At 41.5% G+C, this 23,912-nt stretch overlaps 1 protein-coding gene across 1 annotated transcript in view; it reads right to left on the bottom strand.

Annotated features, from left to right (window-relative positions):
- The window catches only part of KCNH1 (potassium voltage-gated channel subfamily H member 1), a 402,220-nt gene that overhangs the window by 339,184 nt on the left and 39,124 nt on the right, over positions 1-23,912 (bottom strand). Inside the window, exon 5 of the mRNA XM_054982129.1 lies at positions 12,517-12,635. Coding sequence (XP_054838104.1) covers positions 12,517-12,635 — 119 coding nt within the window. The remainder of the gene's footprint in view (positions 1-12,516; positions 12,636-23,912) is intronic.

Below are 23,912 nucleotides of genomic sequence, written 5' to 3'. Positions count from 1 at the left end.
AGTCTATATTTACGCAAGGGACTTGAGGGGGGAAAGCACTTAGTTATGGGCTGTACATGGAGGATAGGAGATGAACTAATTCCCAGAGTCTTATGCAACTTAACATGGAGTAGTTTAATTACATTAGGAATTTTACATGACTACTTACTTATTTAAAACATTTCTGTTACCTTTCCACCCAAGTAGGGTCCCCAAGGTGGTGAAATCAATTAAAATATTTCAACATGAGGCATATTTAAAATATATATACACAATAATTCAATCAAAACATATAAACAGACATACCCAAACCAGGATGGAAGCCAATAACACTTTTTGGAACTATGCCAAACAGGACAAAATATTCTTCACCTGCTGGTATAGGACAACAATAGTGGGAGACAGATAAATCTCCCTGGGTAGAGAGTTCCAAACTTTTGGTGCCATGCTTGAAAAGGCCCTTTCTCAGGTTGCCACCTCAGATGGCAAATGCACCCAAAGCAGGGCCTCCAAAGATTACTAGAGCAGATATGTAGGTTCATATGAGAGAAGATGGCCTGTAAGGTATACTTGTTCCAAACCATACAGTACTTTAAAAATCAGTACCAAAACTTTGCATATGGCCTGGAAACAATTCAGGAGCTAGGGTAGATGGAGCAAGACTGGAGAGATATGGTCCCTATGATCCACTCCACTCAACATTCTGGCTGCAGCATATCTTCCAGAAAGTCTTCAAAGACAGCCCTACATAGAGCACATGACAGTAGATGTTACCAGGGCATGCACTAAAGTGGCAAGAACTTCCCCCCCTGGAAGGGCCAAAACTGGCAAAAGGCACCCCAGGCCACTGCTGCCACTTCTTTATTAGGATACCCAGCTCTAGGAGCACATCTAAGCTACAAACATGCTCCCTTACAGGGAGTGCAATGCTATGCAGAACAAAAGATAACCCATTCCTGGGGTCAACCTTTCCCTTACTGGTGGCACTTCCATTTTGTAGGGATTAAATTTCAGTTTGTTATCTCTCATCCATTCCAAAATTGCCCCTATGCACCTGTTCACAGTTTCCATAGCCTCCCTGGGATCTGCTGGAAGTGTGAGATAGAGCCGAGTGATATTTGCATATTGTGTTACCTGAACTGGTCTCCTTGCAATAAGAGAATTGTGGGGGGAATTAGCAGCAAGGAAGATGGCTATGTGAGAGGCAGTAACTACGGGATCTTTTTTACCCATTTTTACGAGGTCCTTTCCAAGATAGCAGATGAGGCTGGTGCTTTAAATTCAAAGAGCAAACTTTAATTGAAGAGGAAAAACACACACAGAGAAATAATTGATAAAATGTATTGTCGAAGGCTTTCATGGCCGGAGAACGATGGCATTGTAGTTCCTGTGACACAGAGATCTCTGTCTTTTGGTGCTACACCTCTGAAGATGCCAGCCACAGCTGCTGGCGAAACGTCAGGAACTACAATACCAAGACCACGGCAATACAGCCCGGAAAACCCACAACAACCAATTGATAAAATGGTTACACACACACAGAGTCCTAGGAAGCTAGTCAGAATCGGAATAGAGTGAGGGAGGGGGAAAGTATATCTATCTATCCTGAAGAGTAGTCCAGTTCACAGGAGAAGAGAGCAGCTTCAAACGCCAGCATTCTCAGCCAAGAGAGCAAGAGGCTTAGGGCAACCTCAAGAGAAAAGAGCCTTGGATCCAGTAAGCATGTATTGTTCGATCTGAATGGGGCCAGGGCACTAATCTTATAGGGTAAAACATGCCCTGAGGTGGGAGAGCCCATCTAGCCGTTGGAACAAAGACTCCAATGGTCAGTTCCTAGAAGTAACAAAAGGTTTGATTACTTTGATTTCTAGCTGCCAGGGTGTGTGAAAGAAAATGCAAACTCTCTCCTGGGACTGCACAAAAAGGGCAGTTTGTTAATAGAGTCCACCGGAGCTAAGTTGATGAATTTAGTTGGGGAATGTACCTTCCCAGGAATGAATTATAAATACTTATGAATGTCAAATTGATTTGCTTCTCAATCATGGGCAGGGGATCTCATCACGGGAGGAGGGAAAGGAATGTGTTAAGTGGAGTGACTCTGTGAGACTTTTGTTGCTCTGGATTCCTTTCGGAGCTGGGAAGACTATAAAACTAATCACCACTAGTCGCTCTGCATTCACATGCGGCATTCCATTTGTGCCTGGATCTCCCGGGCGGGACTCATCAACTGCTAGCTGGAATTTCCCCTGGCTGCAATCCAAACTGCCATTTTAATCCAGGGCCCTTGTGATTTTATATCACAGGCAGTTAAATGGCTATTAAAGATGGTGGAGGCCAGGCCAACTGCTTACAATTGGTGGTAACGCAATACAAATCTCCAGATGATCTCTCCAGGCAGCTATACAAAGATGTTGAAAAGTATGAGAGACAAGATGGAACCTTGTGGAATCCCATAGACCAGTGGCCAAGGGGTGAGTAGCAGTCCCCTAGCACTACACTGTGAAGACCTGGAACCTCCATAGAACAGTGCCACTCAGTCACAATCCCCAAAGGTGGTCCAGAAGGATATCATGATTGATGGTACTGAAAGGTGCCAAGAGGTCCAGGATAACTGGGTTGCACTCCCCTGTCCATCTCCTCACACAGGTCATCCACCAGGGTGACCAAGGAACAGATCCAAACAATCTGCTTAATTCAGAAATCTCTGCAGTTGGCCAGCCACCACATGTTCAACCACCTTGCTTAAGAATGGTACATTTGAGACTAGATGGTAGTTATTCAGCTATCCTGAGTCTTTAGGAGTGGACGCACCACTCCCTGCTTCAAGTCAGGAGTGATAATGCCCTCTCTCAGGGAGGCTTTTACTGTCTCCCGGACCCTGTCTCCCGGACCCCTCTGTGGCAGATTGAAGCAGTCAGGAAGGGCAAGGATCATACAAGCAAGGGATAGATCTCAAAATATCAGGTTCCTTCCCACATTCTCAGACTGGACAAGGTGAAAGATATCCCACACAACTGAACAAAGTGGCACTGTGGAACCATCCTATCCTATCATTGCTAATGTAGAGTCCAAGATGCAATGGATGCAGGAGATTTTATCAAAAACAATAAAAGCAAAATGATCTCAGTAGGCTGCAGAGCAATCCACCTCCTCCTGTAGGCCAGAACCCAATAGGCCCAGACCACCCAGAGAGTTCTGCAGGGCTACACTGTATGGATTCAATGGTGACAAAGAAAAATTGTTCCTTTGTTGCCATCACTGTCATGGAGTAGACTTTACAATGATCTCTAGCCTATGCCTTGTTAGATTCATCCTGCATCTTTTCCACTATCTCTCTAGACATAACCCTTGTCTCTTCATTGTCTGCAGCCTCTCAGTAAACCAAGGGGCTCCCCAGACATAAGAAAGGGTACCTGAATATAATTGTGTCAATTGCCTGAGCCATTTCTTCATTCTAGAGGTCAATTAAAGCATCAACAGGAGCACCAACCATATTGGCAGAAAAATTCCCTACTGCTATCTAAAAAACAACTGATTTCATCATGCTACCAGGAAGATCATCTAAACCGATTCCCATCCCTGCAGAATTTTGTATACCTGTAACTCTAAATCTCAGCAAGTAGTGATCTGCTCAGGACAAAGGAACTGTGTTCAGATCATCTCCTTCCTACCCAAAACAGAAGACCAGATCAAGAGTGTGACCTGCACATTATGTGGGGCCTGTTATTATCAGAGACAGGCCCATGGTTCTCATGGAGACCATGAAATCTTGAACTCCTCCAGACAAGGTAGCCTCAGCATAGATGTTGAAGTCCCCCAGAACAACACAACCTCCAAGACCACCTCCACCAGCCCAGGCAGGGAGATGGTTGGGCAGCAGGGTGGGTAGTATGCCAACAGAATCTCAATCCTGTCTTGCACCCCCAACACTAGATACACACTCTCAAACCTGGCAGAGTCCTAAGCAGGGCATTGAGCCAGGTGGATAGAATCCCACTTCCCCGCCCACCAGGCCTATCTTGACATATCACTGAGTACCCCCGAGAGCATAACCAGGAGAAGTTAAATCCTCCTCCTTCCCCCTACAAGTCTCAACAATACATGCCAGGGGCAGCTCTCTTATTCAGAAATGAATCCTGGATGGCTGCTGTTTTGTCTATAACTGAACTGGCATTTTAAAGCAACATATTATAGTCTGGTGGGCTGTTGATATAATGCTTAACAGAGTTGCACTCTTCTAAAGGCACTCTTCTAAATTCCACTTTGCTGAGCTTTGCATTGCTAGTTGTGTTCTGTGTGAAGCATTCCACAAGAAACAAAAAGCTGCCTTCAGCAAGCAAGAGAATGGGCATAATGCTTTGCTACAGGACATAGATGACCAAGCTGGAAGGGAAAGCTCCACCATCTAAGGTGTGAGATAGGTTTTATATGATTCATCAGTGAGGGGAATACAGTCTCCTGCTGCTCAGATATGCTATTACTTTTAATGCAGAGCCCCATAATTGAAAATGGTTTCCACAGGCACAGCACAGCACAGCCTTCTTTCCAGTTAAACCCTGTGCAACTGGGAATGCATCTGAAATGCACATCTCTTGCACATCTTTGTATTGCCTTCAGTTATCAGCCTATACCAATGAAGATTCTACAGCCAGCAAATTTGTTGAATACCACCGCTTTCAACAATCAATTCTGAAAACTCTGCAAATACACTGACTGGAAGTATTATATAGTATTGTAAAGGTAACAATATGAATGGGTGGTAAATTAAGGGCTGTCTGGAAATCTTCTCAAGGCATAAGACACTCACACTGAACAGAAATGTATTCAAAGAACAGTGCAAGCTCCTTCTCCACTCAAAACATTTGACAAGCAGAATTCCAGTGGCACTTTAAAGAATAGCTTTAAAAAAGCCAATGGATTTCTATTAAATATTGCTGCAACACACTACACCTCTGGAAACTGGAAGTAGTATTTTGGATACTAAAGATAGTTGATAGAACCTCCTTCTCCCTATGAATCTTAAAGGGCACTGCTGCCTAATTGTGTGTGTTTCTGACATTACTACTAACCTCAGAAAAATGAATTCACACTCCAGAAATGTAGTATTATAGAACACAAAGCATCACACACTGCATTCACAAAGTGTATGTACTTGGTTCAGTATTTTAGTGCACAGCTGTAAGTTGTGGAATGCCTCTGTTGAAAAGCTAACTATCAGTCTTTCTAGGAGTCTTCCAAACAAACATCATAAATTTGATCTTGTAGATTGCAAGTTGAGTGCTGTTCACTCAGTTGTGGGAGGCAGAAGAGATTAGGTGCCTACAGCCCATTAACAAATTGGACTGCAGAGGTGACAAATATATCCAAAACACAACTGATCCCATGGATCAGAACTAACACCTGATGGTGAAGAATATAGATAATTTATTTTATTTCTGGCATTCTTTTACATTGCTTTATTATTCATTTCTGTGTTTCTTTTCTGTTTGCGCAACAGACAGAAAAGATTCATTAAAGCATAATCAAGGTAGAGAATTTCAATTGTTCAACAATTCCTTCTATACAAAAATGCACTACCTTGATACTTTGGATATTTATATTTTTAACTATTAGCGAAGTCTAAAATGTGCAAACATTTTACATTTTGCTTATCACTGCTTAGGCAAACGTACACTAAAAGCTACAGTTGAATGCTTTATGTAGAACAGCAGGATTTGAGACCAGTGGCAGCTTAGAAACCAATAAGATTTTTCAAGAATATAAGCTTTTGAGAGTCAAAGCTCCCTTCTTCAGATGCCTCTTGTTTGTCTTTAAGGTGCCACTGGACTCAAATACTGCTGTTCTACTGCAGACCAACATGGCTACTTATCTGAAGCTAACTTTATATAGAAAGGCAGTTGAAAAATATTCTGAATAGGTACACTGGTTCAAAATCCCCAATTGGGAATTTCAATCAGAATCACCAGCAGAGGTGTGTGTGTGTATGTTTAGCCGCATTCTCCAGCCTGCAAGCTGAAGAGTACCACATTAATCAAAACACCTACAGCTACAGCTAGATTAGTGGATGGGGTGTGTAAGTGTGTTTCAAGGAATTGCTGTACTGAAATAGCCATAATTGTGGTAGAGTTCATACCAGTATAACTAGTTGAGGCACTATATTGCCCATTCAGGAACAATATAAAAAGCACAGTAGCAGTAGAAAAAAAAATTGTAACAACAATGATAGCTACCCCCACCACGTTCCTAGCCAAGAACATTGCCAGTCACAGTACCTCTCACTGAGAATGCCTCCACAATACCCATGCATGAAGGCATCAGTCAACCATGGCAACAGTAAGAATGCCATGATAACTTTACAGAAACTAGTTTATATTTTCTCCCACATAAAATATACAAGCATGCTTCCAGAATGAACTCCAACACCTCCTCCAGTTCAGCTAATGTCATAATGCAGGAAGATACATGCATATGTGAACATATGATGCTATGCTACCTTTACTGAGTCAGACCACTGATCCATCTAGCTCAGTACTGTCTATTCTGACTGGCTGAAGTACTCTGGGGTCCCAGGCAGAGAAAGATAATTCTTAACTTCAGCTATCAGAAATCCTTTAGCTGAAGAAAACATGGATTGAACTGAGACCTGCTCCATGTAAAGCTTGTGTTCTGTCTCTGAATCAGAGCTCCTCCCCGAGAGATGACTGCAGCAATCTATGACAACACCACAAGATGCAATTTTGAACCCCTTAGCAGCCCTAAGACAGCAAACAGTGGAATAGCATTTTTGCCAGGGCAGTAGACCAGGGCACACAAACAACTGTCATTGCAATCACAACAACCAGCTGAATCTATAGCCAAAGTCAGCAGGATCTCCCATCCTAAAATGGGGTATTGGTATTGTGGTATCAACTCCTCTATGCAGCAATGTTGATCACTGCACACAATACATATTTATTGCTAACTTTTGGTTGGAAATGAGCATTTGATAAAGCAGACACTTGCACCATGAAGGCAACAGAATGCAACAGCAAGCATATAGTGGGAACCTCATGTTCTGGCTAGTAGCTCAGTGGGAAGAGTAAAACACTGGGCACTTGTATGCTTTGATCTCACCCCAGTGCATAAACATAATGCAATGATCACCCCATAATGTCAAATGTCCCTTGCTGGACTCTTAGTAGCAATAGTAATTTCAGATGGAAAGAAAACATGACAGTAGGACTAGAACTAAGACCTCTCGCTCTACAGACCAACGTGCTTAACTTATAGCCACACAAGCAAACATGTGCATTTTATATTCTTAAAGATTATATTGTTAGATCTGTCTGCAGCCTTTGATACAATATGTAGTTGGCATTAAGGGAACAGCTCTTTGGTGGTTTTGGTCTTTTCTGCCTGATTAGACAAAGATTCCCCACCAGAGAAGCAGAATCAACAGGGTGGGAGTACCATAGCACTCACTATTGTCTCACCTATGTTCTTCAACATTTATATGAGGCCACTGAAAAAGGGTTGAGTATCATCAATATACTTTGTACTGTGATTTTTTCCACTGTAAAGATATAATAAAGAGAGCAGTAGCTAGCTATTGTCTAACCACATTTGATCAGAGCCAAAGCTAAAATAGTCACTTTTTATTGAAAAGTACCAGATACAGAGTAAATTCTAACAGCATGAGAGAAGAGTCAGGTTGCCAATAGTTTTGTTCCTGCAAAGCCCCTTTACTTTTGAAAGGTGCATGACAGACAGACTATCAATGGGAATAGTTTTCCTCATCACTGCATCTTCAGTCTGGATAACACTTTAGACTTTGGAAAGGACACTTTCCACTTTGGAAAGGACTGGAAACAACTGGCTTCACATGGCTCTATTTCAGCTGTAAACCTCACTGCAGATCTACAGAGCACTGAGGATGGGAAATGTCCTTGTTTCTGTATGTATTTAATGGCTGCTAGGTTGCCTGTTAAGAGACAAAGGGAACAATGAGTTAAGAACATCAATGAGTAACAAAAGGCAGTGCAATAGATATTTCCTGTAACTAGTTGCTCATTAGGGGTTGTAGAGTACATGCTTGAGAAAGATGCTGCTACACTAACTACTCTTCCATTCTGCATTTTTCACTCTAGGTCACCACCACTAACCTTGTAGTAGTCCATATTTAGTGACTAAACTTGTGGAAGTACTGAACAAGTGGAAGCAGTGAGGAACTGGATATTGGCAAATATACAGAATCCAGAAAAGATGCATATGAGGTGGGTTGATAATAAGATTGATGCAGAAATAGGTTCACAATCTGTTCTAGATAGGATTGTGCTCACCCTGAAGGATAAGCTGCAGAGTGTGGGAGTGCCTCTTGAAAAAGCAGGTGGCAGAAGTTGCAATGTATGCATTTTTTCAGTTGAGGCTGGTTTGACAACTAAAGAAAGTTGAATGGCTGCCATCTAATATCTCATGGTACCATCCACATTAAACTATAGCCTCACAATATATGTGGAGCTGTTCATGAAGATGGGTCAGAAACTGTGCAAATGTGCATGAATGTGCTCGCACGAGCCATCAAGTTGCAGCTGACTTATGGTGACCATATGGGGTTTTCAAAGCAAGAGACATACAAAGGTGGCTTGCCATTGCCTGCCTCTGCATAGCAACCTTGACCTTCCTTGGCAGTCTTTCATCTAAAGAGAGTTGACCATGGCCAACTCTCCTTAGCTTCCAAGATCTGATGAGATCAGGATACCTGGACCATCCAGCTCAGAGCATTCAGAAGCTTTAGCTAGGGCCTTTACTGGAACTTGTCCTAATGAACATATAAAACCAGTTCTCTGATGGCTGCTTCAGTTTTCCAGTTTGCTTCCAGGCTCAATATAAGGTATTTATTTTGACCTTTAAAGCCCTCTTTAGATCCAAAGTAATGAAAGATCACCTTCTCCCTTATCATTCAGTCCATGCCCCAAAATTTGACAGGATAAGCCTTGCAATGGCAAACCACCCTGTAACAAAAAGTCTGCCAAGAAAACGTCATGATGCAATGTCCCCCATGGGTCAGTAATGACTCAGTGCTTGCACAGGGGACTACTTTTCCTTTTTTTTTAAGCCTAAGCCTTGCTATGAAAACCTGTCTTGTTTGAGATGAGATTGGTAGTGAATCATAGAAGAGCCTTTTTGAACCCGCTGTCAGGATGTGGAATTCTCCCCCTCATGCCTAGCCAGTGAAGCTATAGTAAGTTAACACCAATATCCAACGGGCTAGCCCTGGTACCAATAGAACTACAAAAGTGGGAAAACCCACCCGGGAGGTACAAAAATGTCAATATACACAGTCAATACATAAAGTGCTTTCTCATATATTTATACTCAGCTTAAACCTGTAACCATTCATATGGGAATAAATACACGGCCAATAAAGTGCTATGTGCTCATAACTTAATTCAAAATTCACACCAGTCTTGAATTCATAAACATTCATGAACATTCCTATGACCATGTACATTCCTATACATTCAGGAGGATTGACTTCACAATACAGCGACTGTATATTCGGACTATATTCTGAGTTTTCATACATGGTCATAGGAATGTTCATGAATGTTTATGAATTCAAGACTGGTGTGAATTTTGTATGAAGTTATGAGCACATAGCACTTTATTGGCTGTGTATTTATTCCCATATGAATGGTCACAGGTTTAAACCAAATATAAATATATGAGAAAGCACTTTATGTATTGACTGTGTATATTGACATTTTTGTACTTCCCGGGTAGGTTTTCCCACTTTTGTAGTTCTATAGGCAGTGAAGCTGGCACCTTCTTTACAGGTCTTCTTCACTGAACTGAATACTTTCTTCTTGCAGAAGGATCTGAGTTGATTTACTGAATGTTTGGTTGCTTATTGGCACCATATCTTCTTTTACTGTAACCTGTTGTTGGTGTTTATAAAGATGTTTCAATATTTGTTTTTAAAATGTGCTTTTGGAGGGCAATAGCACCACATCCTACTTCAGTCTATCCTTCCCAATGAGCCCCTCTTCCTTTGCTTACCTGTGTGAGATGCACTGTCCTTGCTACTCCAGATGCAGGACAGCAGCTGAGATTCCTGTTGGCTGCTTGTATCTGGAGGAGACCTGAGACATAGTACCTGTAAAGGGTTCTGAGAAGACACTTTTTTATATCTGCCTTTAATTAATGTATTAATTTTTATTCGTTTTCCATAGCTATTTGGTGTTTTGTTACTTGTGCAAAGTTCTCCCTTTGCACTAAGTGGCAAAGGGGAGGTTGAAAGATCTACTGACAGGGTTACACAGTGATGTGGCCAAGCATCCTGATATGATATTTGCTGTGCTGTGAGTGGCTCTTGGGTTAGCTAAGATGCTCTGATGTGCCTGTGAGAAGTGTAAGACATCTTGCTCTTTTCATTGATTCCATGCAGCTTTTTTGTTGGAGTAAATTTACACTATTGTGAAAGATAGCTCCTCAAAGGATAAAATCTGAACTAAACTGACCTCCTATGCATTCTTCCGCCCATATGCCTCAAATCTACTGCATACAGCACTTATAAATTCAACAGCATACAACTTACACCGATTTAAGTTTTGACTGGTATAACAATGCCACTATGGGCCAAACTACAAGTGATGAATGACACTTGAACGGCAAGTGTATTCCTCCCTTTTCACTTGCCCTCCACTTGCTCTCCACTCAATCCACTTGCCGTTCAAGTGTCATTCGTCATTTGTAGCTTGACCCTATGTCAATATAACTTGAAGTTATACCCAAGGAGAGGATTATGCTGCTAATAACATGTAAAAGTCATTTAACAGCAAACAGTAAAATTATTGTAAATTCAACAAGAAGATATGCATTGCAATCCTAAGAAGAGTAATGCTTTTAGAAGTCCATTAAAGTAATGGGCTTAGATAGGTGTAACTGGGCAGACTGCAATGAAAATTGCAGAAATTAAAAATCCAAATTGCAGAAATTCAAACTCCTCCTTTGGCATGAATTCAATGGACACAAACACTGAGGTTTTAATCTCTAAATTATATTTTTTAAAAACAAACAAATCAGCAATATTGTATCAGTTTTGGTTAACAGTTTAAATTAAAATTGGAAAGTATTAGAAAGATACTAAATATCAAACATTAGCATTCAATAGCAGCATTATCAAATACATTAAAATAAATTTTCTTTCCCACATTAAGGAAAGAATTGGCTTATAAGATGAATTTTTTATAAACAATAGCTTCTGTTTTATATTTATTATTGTGATAAATATCGAACATTTATGAGTATCAAGCAAATCACACAAAATTTTACTTCCCATCTTATTGTTTACCACCCTTGCATCTAGAAAGTTCTACACCCATTGTTCTTTATATCTACTTCTAGACTCGATTGTGACCAATGTCTTCAGGTAAGTGATCTAGCTTAGTGTTCGTGCATGTAAACAGACTGCTAAACAGAAATCCATTCATTTAACAATTGTTTTCTTGTCTCTAAGTAGATATAACTATGTAGTGTACAAGACATGTGGACTGTACGGCCAGAGGTTTTGGATTATGTTCTAATATATTTTGAGGTTTTGTTTGTTTGTTTGTTTGTTTGTTTGCTTTTGTTGCCCTCATGGGACTCCAGGCAGTATATGTAAGGCTTCCTGGCAATCTGCCATCCAGGCAGTGACCACAGCTGATTAACTTCAGCAAAGTGGCTATATCACAAGCCCTTAAAGCATACCCTGGTCTAACATAAAATATAAAAACAATAAAACTACAATAAAACAGCAAAACTAGCAATAAAACAACGATAAAAGCATAAAATACAAGATAAAAGTAGATGTTACTGTTTAAAAAAATCAGGAGAACAGAATTGTCTTCCCTTGGCACCTAAAAGTTGTCTAAGTGGCACCAATCAAATGTCCCCGGAAACAGAATTCCACAAACAGAATGCCATTGATTGATCGCCCCATCTCACTTTGAAAGTAAGAGCACCTGAAGCAAAGCCCCTGAAATAGATCTTAAAGTATGGGCAGGATCATAGATAAGCCAGCAGTCCTTCAGATATTTTATTCCCCGAACAACATTTATTTATTTATTTCATTTATTCTCTGCCTTTCACCCAAATGGGAGCACAAATCAGCTTCTCTCTTTCTCTTCACCCTACATTTTATTTCACAATAATCCTATGAGGTCAGTTAGGCTGACAGTGTGTAACTGGCCCAAGGTCACCCAGCAAGCTTCCATGGCGGGGGGGGGGGGGGCGCGGAATTCCAGCTCTTAGTCCAGCACTCTAACTACCAAAGCAACTAAAATGCACTCTTGTTCAAGAAATGCATGGATTACAAAATGGGAAAAATTTAATCAAATTATATAAATTTTTATTTTCCCTTATTAATTTAAAATAACTAATTTTAAAACAATACACTGTTGCCCGAGTCCCATAAGCAAATACAATCATTTAGCACCAAGAAGTAATCTGTTTTAATGGTTATGTATCTTTATTCTGCTCCATTATTCTGTTGTGGAAAAAGAAATCAGACATTACCTCAGCAAGACGGGAATGCTTATGAACATTCTCTCCTTTCTGTACACTGGGAGCAAGCTGCTGCAGGACTCCCCGGCTGCTTGTGAGTGCACGTGTTAAGCGAGCAAACTTTCCCCAGCCTAAAAACAATTCAAGAAGTCGCACAAAAGTTACTATAAACAACTGGTTATATTTAACAGCCTCTCACTAGTCTACCATAAAGCTAATTTCATTTCTTTTGAGGAAATGACTAGTCACATGTGTGGTTCAGGATTCAGGAACACTAATTCCTGGTGCTGTCCAAGGTGCTGTAATGAATGGTATATGGTTATAATCTGGTGCATAAAGATGAGAAAAAACCAACTTTCTGTTCTGTTTGTTTATGCTAGATGTAAACTTAGTTTATACACACAAGCAGTAGCATAGGGAGACCTGATGGTGTGAGTCCCTTGATTTTCACCACAAACAGTAAAAAGAGAAGGTGTTTTGGTGTTGCACAGCAAAAAACCAATGGACCTGTGATCTAAACCTAAAGTGAACTCTTTTCTGCATGTAGCAGCCTCCAAATCGGTGCATTTGAAAGCAGTTTGTGATATGGCATGTGAGTCTGCTCTCTGAAGGGGGAAAATTAAAATCTCTCTAGGTATGCCCAAGTCTTTGGATGTGCTTAAAGAAGCAATTTGGATCTTGGCTAATGTTTGGATTTTCAGCCACTCACAAACTGGTGAGCAACAACAAACAGACTAAAATGAAAACAGACTGCAACAAACAGATTTTTTTCTTTGGTAACTGTTTTTAATCATCTGCCTATGAAACTTGTTTGAAAAGCATTATAAATCAGCTGGATCTAGTTTTATAAACTCTGGTTAATATGAACTGGTATGTAACTGATCTTTCATTATTTCAGTTGAATAATATATCAAATGCTGCCAAGTGACTGTATTGTAAACTGTATTAGGGTTAGGTTATTTTAATTTTGTTAAGTTTCAAATAATTAATGTGGGGTGCAATTCCAACTTAATGTCTGCTGATTCTGATTCTAGGTATTAAAAAGTACAGACGGCAGTGAGGATGCTATATTTATAGTTATGGTGAAAGGAATAAAAGAAATCATTTTATCTGAAATGGCAAGTTATAATGCCAAATTGATACAAAGATTTCAATATCAGATAAGCAAGCTACAGATGAAAATAAAATAAATTGGATGATTCAAAAATAGTTTTTCTATGATTAAGTAGAAGAGACTCTAGGAGAACAATATAAGGAATGCTAAATTCAACAATCAACAATAAATCCAGCTGACTCTTGAATATTTAAAAAATAAACAAGAAACTAGCTGATGATGTAATGTGTCCCTGAGACAGCAGTTAGACCTGTGGGTAGCATGTGAGAGAACTACTAGTAGACTCTGAGAACTAAATAATGAAAGGTTTTTAGGAGTCCAAAGTACCATCTATATCTTCTTTATTGGATTTGTGATTGAGGAAAGATATATACTTTTGGAAAAAAAATTATGCTATGCAACAGAATGATTAAAGTAGATATGATTTGTAAATATGTTATGAGGCTACTTGGAATAGTCACTTAGGCTGTACAGTATGACCGTTTTTAAAAAAAAAATGTGGGTACATAATCTCCTGCTTTTTGACAGTATGAACATTCAGGTTAGAATATTATTAGATGAAATATTATGTTTTAATAATTCCATTTTTGATGTTTTATTCCAAAAATGATAAATTAAGCCAGCATGTTATTGATTGTATATATGGATCAGGTTTCACTGCCACTCAGATATAAATCTGATCATTTCAGCAGTTAGAGCTACACTAAACCAGTGTGTTTGTCAAGCCACACTTTTGAAGACACACTTCATTGTCTTATCTGGCCTCTTTTGGTGTTTATGATTAACTACTAAGTTGCTGCTGCTTCTTGTTTTTGTTGTATTGTATTTAATTGCCTGTTATTTATTATATTTTATTTGGTAAAGGTTCCTTGAGTGCCGTTTTAGTGGAAAGGCAGAGTAGAAAAAATGATAAATAAATAAAACAACCACTTACTTTTAGAGCATGTAAGCATAATAATTATTTCCTTTGGAGTGTCTAATTCACTATGTGACTGTCCCCAGATGACTGCTGCACTTTTGCATCACCATTTATAATTATCCAGTTATACATTATGCAAGGAAGCATCAGAATGCCCATCAGTGGTGAACTTGAATGAGGAAAGGCCAGAACAGAAGTCATTCTGAGTCCCAGTGACTAACCTCCTCTGTACATGGGTACTTGGAGCTTCTAGAAACCTTTCATTATTTAGTACTCATAGGCCACTTCCCCATGTCTTAAAAATAGTGCCCCACTCACAGAATGCTGGCGGCTCCTTTCATGCAATTTCTGACATCACTGTTTCCAAAATGGAGACAGTGATTCCGTTTCATGGCGCCACAAAAACAGAATCATAATTGCCTGCCTCCATTTTGAAAACAGTTAAGGCCATAGCCTACTAGTAATTCTCTCACACTAATAGCTCACAGAACACATTTTGAGCAGTACTGCAGTAAACTGAGAGTCTCTATAGATAAGACATCTTACATGAAGAATGCTCGAGTGAAGAGAGATGCAATGTTAGCCTGGAAACATAGGAGACGGAGCAGAAGACTTCGTCACTTTCACCTCTCTACAAAGAGCCCGGAGATTGCTCCTTGGACGATTTGTTTATTTCTTCTTTGCCTCCCCTGACCCAGGAGGTGAAGGGAGAAGAGGGAAGGGAAAATTAACAAACCCTCTGAGCGAGTTCCCACCTCCTTGTAGAGCGATGAAAGTGATGAAGCCTTCTACTCTGTCTCTGATGTTTCCCCAGCTAACACTGCATTTCTCTTCACTCAGGCATTCTTGTGTAAGATGCCTTGTCTGGGTGACAGAATTGTGTTGTGTGGACTCTTGTTAGTTGCAGCAAAATTTTCAGTACCACAAATGTGTTTAACTACACCATTTAAATACAAACCCTATCAAAACTTTCAGAAAATTGTGATGTGAAGTTATTTCTAAAACTATACAGAGGGATTCGTGCTTTGTATCCTGCATGGTTTCAAGCACAGGGCAATACTTGCAGTGAGTTTCTATCTGAAAAAAAATCTAAATGCTCTCTTTCAACAGTCTAACTAGTACTAGCAGTCCTTAGGGAAGAGAAAGAGCAAAAATTATAGAACAAATCAGAAATAAGAATAAGTATTGTCATTGTGCAGGCAGAACAGCAAGACAAAATAGAAGTAAACCAGAGGGAAGGGCAAAATCAGTAACATCTATAATGGAACATGGTTTGAAGATGTCCCATTGCACCTTAGGATGCAAACATCCATGTTTACATCCTCTTAATCTTATTACCACACATCACTGTAGAAACCTGAGGAGAGACAGAGCTGTCTGCCTTACACACAAAACAGACAAGGACTGATTATTCTCATTAGCCAGTAAAGACGGATGAAAATGCAATGGACTTGGAGACTACAGGAAAGAATGCAAATAATAGGAAAACATTTCATTTGGAAAATACTTTTTAGCAGTAGGATGAGATTAAAAGAAGGAAGTATTCAAGACTGCTTTTGAAACTCGCAGCTTTCAAAGCACTTTGGCATTTGGCAGTTTCTAATATGTCATAAAGCAGGCAATTCATTAAAGAAAAAAAATGTCCCAAATTCCATAAGGTGAGCACAAATTCTTAAACTCTTTTATGGATCCAAACAACATAAAATTCAAAAATGTATTACCAAATATCACATGCAGAATGTATAACCTGAGATAAAGCCTGTTTTCAACCCCCTAATCAGCACTAATCAATACCAATCTCCTCACCAGTGTCACCACAATATCTCTTTGGCTAGTTAGCCTCAAAATCATCTAACAGCTGATCTAAGTCTTAAGAGTTCCAGTTAACTGTGACAGTGAACAGCTGATCAAAACTGAAAGCATGAACAACCATCACTCAGCCCAAACTGCATTTAAATTAATAAAAAGCGCACAGATCATTAAACATGTCTCCAAACTAAGGCCATGAATTCCAAATTCAGATCAGAGTATTTGATACTGTCTTATACAGAGTCAGATCATTGGACAACTAGCCCTGTTAACATCTGATAGCCTCTGATCCTGTAACTTCCTTTAAGCCTGGATCCCTAGGCCTTAGGGACGAGCCGTGGCTCAGTGAGGAAATGGCTGTGGCTCAGTGGCAGATCATCTTCTTTGTATGCAGAAGGTCCCCGGTTCAATCTGAGCAATCTCCAGTTAAAATGGATCAGGTAGGAGATGACGTGAAAGACCTAAGAGACCTGTTACTAGCCAGAACAGAGATTACTGACCTTGATAGACCAATGGTCTGATTTCAATATAAGGCAGCTATATGTGTCCATGTATTCACCACACACATCCTCAAGATGCAATTAGGTTGTACAAAAGGCATGTGAGGGACACCAAGAAGAGGTAAACAGCATTAGGAAGGAGCAAACAATATGAAGCTAAAGTTTTACCCTAGAATTCTTCTTGCCCTACTTCAGAGTTCCAACAGAACTACCAGAGAGAAAACTCTCGGGAGAAATCAACCACAACCTTGTAACTTATCACAATTATTTCAAAAGTGCAATGTGCTATAATCATACATCAAATTCATATCCAATAAATATATATCCATATACAATCATTCATATACATATACAAGAATAACCCAAACAAGACGGGCAATAAAGTCCAAAGAGAATCTCCTTCAGTATATAACTTCTTTTGCCTTCTTGTAAACGCTCATATGCATGTATGGAAGTAACCCAACTGGGAATGGCAATAAAGGCCAGAGAGAGATCTTTTTCAGTGATGTGTCTTCTTTTCTCTTTTTCTTATCCTTTAAACGGCAGAAAACGGAACGGATGGAATACAGTTCCACGCCCTATCTTGGGCCGGCTCAAAAACCCAGATTTCGTGCCTCCACTTCCTCAGGGGCGTCATTTTCCGCTATGATTCTTATAAAGCGTTCCTTCCCTCCATCACCCAGACTGTTGGCGGCAAGTGAATGCACAGCTGCCGATAAGAAGTTATATACTGAAGGAGATTCTCTTTGGACTTTATTGCCCGTCTTGTTTGGGTTATTCTTGTATATGTATATGAATGATTGTATATGGATATATATTTATTGGATATGAATTTGATGTATGATTATAGCACATTGCACTTTTGAAATAATTGTGATAAGTTACAAGGTTGTGGTTGATTTCTCCCGAGAGTTTTCTCTCTGGTAGTTCTGTTGGTATATTACGGGAGAAGCCATTGTTTTTTACTACTTCAGAGTTCAGCATTCTCACTTTGTGTGCGAACTATTTAAAAGGTCCTTTATTTGATGCTTTCTTTTCTAAAGCAGATCTACTTAAAATCACATTTTTTTTAATTTACAAAGTGATTATATAAATTAGGTAGCTTTTAAAAATGAACCAATTCCATAATTTGTATAACAAATGGAACCTACAATTAGAAACTTATGAAGTACAAAGGCTCAATAATTTCTTTTCACCTTAATATTCATAGCATCAGTAGATGATAGATTCCCCAGCACTTTGTAATAGATTCCCCAGCACTTTGTATTATTTCATCTGTCTCTCAATACCATCTTTAGATAACAGCTTAGTTCAAATCGGGGAAAAGAGAAAGAGGTGGAGAAAGAGGTGGGGGAATTCTCACTCAGGGGGACTCCTGGGAGGAGGTGGTGTGCCTCTCAATACATGTGCAAACAGACATCACATGAAACCATACGTAGAGTAACTGTAGTTAATAAACCAAGTTCAGATCCTAGCTTCAGGTCCTTGTTTGAGGGAGCTAGCTAACTGGCCTGTATCCACACAAGCATACTCATCATAATTAATTTAATTAAGCCATGGTTTTGTGAAATGTCTGAACTGAGCCACCAGGTGACTAGTCAATTTTGTGGTTTTGTTTATCTCCCACTAATGCCAAGCATACATGTTGTGCAATCATTTGTTAGGTTTGAAGTCATCATGAACACATGAATACAGTCCATCTACAGTGTACACTTGGTTTTTCTTTATAATGTGAATTGAGTAATTTTCATGTTATGTTCAATTCATCTACAGTTAATATGTGATTTAACTACTCATTTATCCAGGTACTGGTACCTAATTTCATTTGCAAAGTGAATTCAAACAAGTGTACACATGTACATACAGGATGTACATCCATTCACATGTGAACAGAGCTACTATTCACTTCTCAAGGTCATCACTGTCTATTCTGGCTGGCAGTAGTTCTTCATGTCTCAAGCAGAAATCTCTCACATTGCCTATTGCTTGATTCTTTTACTGAAGATGTTGGAGATCAAACCTGGGACCTTCTGCATACAGAACAGATGCTCTATCACATGGCCCCTCTCCAGCTTAGGAAATTTGTCATTTTTGGCTGCAGTAATAGTAATCACAGCTATAACACAGGAAGTCTACTCGACTTGGGCAGATTACTGTGTCCAGTTCTGGATTAGAGATGGGCATGAACAGCAATACGAACCAAAAAAACCCACGAACAGCCCAATCTGCTGTTCGTGAACAAGCTGTTCATGAGGCCCCATTCTAAACGAACAGGTGGTCGTTGCAAGCCTTGCTCATTGCTGTTCGTCACGCCAGACAGTCTGGCACCTGCAATCAATTCCCTTGGCAACTTAGGCAGGGATTGTCTGAACTCTGTCTGAACTCCTGCTGTTGCCCTGGAAAACCCAATCTAACCCTAATTATCTTGATAGGCAGGTCTTCCTTTCAAGTGTGGAGCTCCAAATTTGTTACAAGAAAGCAAAGACCATGGGGGAGGGGAGGCTCCCAGCTCTGCCTAGTCTCTGCAGACAGTGGAGAGGGAGAGAGACAGCTGCTGTTGGCATTTTGATAGAAAGGCAGGGAGAGTGCATTGGAGCTTGAATTTTCTTTGTGTGTGGTGGGACATGGATCTACCCCTTCAGGTTCCAGGGCTGCTGCCAGGCTCTGGGGCCAAGCTGTTATTTACTATTGATACCTTTCCTGCTGCTTGCTCAGGTAAGGTTTCTGGGAGTGGTGCAGTAGGGATCTTGACTTGGATGATGGCTGGAGGAGAGCCTCCTGACCCCCACGAACAGCCAACCACAAACATGTTCATGAGTCCCTGTTCATGGATGGCAATGAACAACAAACATCATGTTTGGGGTTTTTTTCTGTTCGTGCCCATCTCTATTCTGGATATGCGTGGACATGGACAAATAATAGAATATTCAAAGAAGAATCAAAATTATAACATCCAGCTTTGGCACCCTGAGCAGACCACAGTGAAATAACACAGTGGCACACATAGGCAGTTAAGATGGGGTTTGGTGCATTTACCAAGCAAAAGACCTTAAAATATTGGGAGGTATCAGTGGTAGCATCTCATGTACCTTTTATTTTTTGGTTACATTTTTCTATCCCTCCTACCTTAAAAGAAGCCCAGGGAGATACTTTGTAATAAGGAGTCCTACATAATCTGCTCTCTTAATATTTTAGAAAGCTAATGAAAACAGCTCTTTTAAAAAGTATTTGCCATGCTGGAAATAATCGTTAGCAACTAAGGAACTATTGAACTTAGAGGTCACAAGCATGGTGGCACCTTTGGAATTTTGAGAGGGGGTAGTAAGCGCTGCCCCAAAATGGCTTCTACAGGAAGTGGAGCCAAACAGAATACATCCCTCCTTAGTTTGCAAAAGAATCACAGAAAGGGAATAAAAAGAAACAAAGGAAATGGGGGGGGTGAGAATGAGAAGAGGGGAGAAAAGAAGGAAAGCATGAAGGGGGGATGAAATCAAACAGTAACTAAAGAAAACCGAAGTGCTCCAGTCCCCCTGATCCACCAGATTCTATGGCTGCTATTGCAGCTGCAGAAAATTTGAGTGGGAACAGCCAATAAAAAGCACTTTCTGAGAAGTCTGGCAGGTCCCAGAGGAAGTACTTGTGAGTACCATAATACCTCATGGTGCCACATTGGGGAGCCATGCTCTATCTATTGTCTTTCTGACTGTATTTTATTGCTTCCTGTATTTCACAAGCAGGAACCCACAAGGACTTGTGGGGAGACGTATCTCATTTCCCCGTCCCCCAACTATTTCCTCTTTCCTTCCCTAAAAGCCCCCATAGACCCCTTTTCTTGCTTCCTTTTCTCCTTCCCACCCACCAGCCAACCTACCCTTATCTCCTCCCCATCTTCAGTCTTCCCCCATTATCTACCTCTGGCACCCTCTGCCTGGGAAAACTACAACACAGTTGTGTGGTGATGATTGCCAGGCTGGTCACAGTTGCATAAAAGGGAACCTGCAAGGACTTGTGAGGGGCACAGTGGGGACCAGAAGCAGCTGATGTCATTCTCCTCTCCTCCATTTTATTTTCAGAACAACCCTGTGAGCAGGGGTCATTCTCCCAGCTTTCCCTAGCTCTACCCTTGCCAAAGGAAGGAGGATAAAAGATGCAGTAGTCTACCTGACCCTGCCCTGCTCTCCCAAAGTGGGGAGGGATGGAGGAAAAGGTAGCTAACCAATTCACCAGGTGCCACTATTCTGATATCATGCAGGCCTTGAGTGGACCAGGAACTGTCTCCCTCTTCTTGAACATTCTTCACGTGGGCTGGGTTTTTGCATGGACCAGGCACCTCCTTTTTTTGGCCAGCTAGGCACCCCTTTTGCCATGTGCAGGGGCTCATGGAGGCAGGCTGGGCATCTCCTTCACTGCACACAGGAATCAAATGAGCCAAGCAGGCACTGCCCCTTTGCCTCACTGCTTTCTCCCACCTTTCCTTGTGTAGGGCTCAGGCAGGCCAGGCTCCATCTCACTCATCTTGTCCCAGACTTGGAGTCACTGCACCCCTACACACACACACACACACACTCCGAGGCAAGATATTGCCATACCCCCCACCCCCAACAGAGTCTGCAAGCTTGGAGGAGCTGCCAGGCTCTAGGGCCAATTCACTGTGGCTGGAAACAGCACAAACACAATAGCAGCCCACCTTGGAGGCACTGCCATTGGGGGAAGTGGCTGTCAACAAGTCAGGGGCAGAGGAAGTGTGTAGGGCTCTGCAGCTGAGATGGGAGCCACCACCCACACCTTGTGCATGGCTTGGGTGGACCAGATCAGCCTTTTTTATCTCACAGCTGGTCTGGCTCTGGTGTAGGAGGAGATGCCATCAGCCTAGTTAAGGGGAGCCACTGTCTCACTGGGAGTCATCTTGGTGCTCTTAATGGCCAGTCTGCCGCAGCCTGTGAAGTAAGTGAGGCTAAGAATGTGTAACTGGCCCAGGATCACCCAGTGAGTTTCCATGATAAAATGGGGATTTGAAGTCCTGGTCAAAAATTCTAACCCCTGCACCACATTGGCTTTTGTAGAGTGGCTGCTACTGAACAGTAGGAAACAGCTGTGCCTGGTGAGTCATGCTGGTCACATGGTAACAAGTCACCCAGTGGTTGTTGCCAGGCCTGTGCCTGATCAGTACTCCCTCAAAGGCCAAAGCATCCTTGAAATGGGCACTCCCCCATCCCCCTGCCTTTTACTGACAGAAACCAAATCTAGAACACTGGGAGAACTGAAGTGGCCACTGAGGACATCCATTTCTCAAAGGTACAGGTGCGTCTTCTCACATTTGGGTTTTTTTAAAAAAAAATCAGAGAGAGAGAGAGAGAGAGAGAGAGAGATTTCAAATTTTTCTGCAAATCTGGGACATTTTTCAAGTTTGCAGAAAGATCTGTCTTGTCCATTCACAGGTTCAGTCTCAAGAGTTAAGCATCATCAGATATGGCTGAGTTGAGAATTCTACTATATAAAAGGCTAACCGTGTTCCAGACAACTCACTTCCTACACTGGTGTGCCTCCAGAGGGCACTACTGTGGAGGGAAGCCCAGAAGAGGCAGCCTGTCCCTCTGAAAGCGCTCCATGGTGGGAAGCCCAGGCCGGGATCAGGTATAGAGCAGGCAGCAATGCTTGCTCCCTGCCATCGCCCAGCTGGGATCAGGAGCGGAGCAGGTTGCAATGCCCACCAATGCCTTTACCCAGCTGGGATCAGGAGTGGAGCATGGGGCAATGCCCACCACCTGCCATCACCCAGCTGGGATCGGGAGCAGAGCAGGTGGCAATACCCACCTCCACCATCACCTAGCTGGGATCAGGAGCAAGGTAGGTGGCAATGCCTGCCCCTGCCATCACCTGGCCAGGATCAGGCACGGAGCAGGAGGCAATGCCCACTCCCCTCTTAACCCACTTGGGATCAGGAGTGGAGCAAGAGGCAGTGCCCACCCCCACTTCACCCAGTCAGAATCAGATGTGGAGCAGGCAGCAATACCCATCCCCCTTCACACGGACAGAATCAGGTGCAGAGCAGTAGACAATTCCTGCCCCCCTTCACCCAGCTGGGATCAGGAGTAGAGCAGGTGGCAATGCCCACCCACCCCTTCACCCAGCCAGAATCAGGTGTGGAGCAGGAGGCAATGCCCACCCACCCTTCACCCAGCTGGGATAAATAGCAGAGCAGGTGGCAATGCTCGCCTCCCCTTTACCCAGCCGGGATCAGGAATGGAGTAAATGGCAATGTCTGCCCCCCACCTTCACCCAGCTGGGATCAGTCAAGGAGGAGGAGGCAATGCCCACCTACCCACCCTCCCCTTTCTAGAACCCATTGTATTTTTTCCCACAATGGGCTTTGTTACTAGTTAAATATATTGGTGATGACTGGCTATAGCATCAAAAGCTTTGAATAGGAAATGGACTATAAATGTAAAAATGAATTTTTAAAAAACTACCACTGCCTTAAAATTGAAGTAACATTAAAGAATGACCACAGGGATCTGAACTTAAGTTTCCTACCTGCAAAGCACTACAGCATAAGTCTCAAAGTTCCCATACCACTGTATGAGATTCTACTATTGCACATCAATGGGTCTTATTTACATTTATCCCCTAGTGAGGCTAAATCTTGTTTGCTCACCTTGCTGAGGAAAGCAACCAAGCTGATAAAAAATATTGTTAATTCAGGACCTATAAATACAGTGATAGAAGGGACTGTGATCAAACCAGAATGAACAAACAAAAAGATAGTTCTTACACAATACTGGCAGGAACTCTGGGATCTGAATCAGGAATCGCATGCATAGGATCTATCACAGCAGGACTAGAACCTAGCCAGGTGAGAGATAGCTGACCTTAGACCTTCCTACATACACAGAAGGGATAGTTAACTTTAAAACTATTATGCTCTTTTATTTATTGCTCCCAGCTTTTTATCCAGCTCCAGCATCTGCCATAGCAGCTAAGTTTGCAGAAATTAGCATGAAAAGCTTTGTACAACCTGGTGATTATACATTATAACCTCTTAATTGCTGCAGCTCAAGCCACTGTT

This window comes from Eublepharis macularius, chromosome 1 (genome assembly GCF_028583425.1).
Source record: "Eublepharis macularius isolate TG4126 chromosome 1, MPM_Emac_v1.0, whole genome shotgun sequence".
Classification (NCBI taxonomy): domain Eukaryota; kingdom Metazoa; phylum Chordata; class Lepidosauria; order Squamata; family Eublepharidae; genus Eublepharis; species Eublepharis macularius.
Note: the sequence above shows the minus strand (reverse complement) of the source record. Positions and strands in the feature narration are given on the sequence as shown.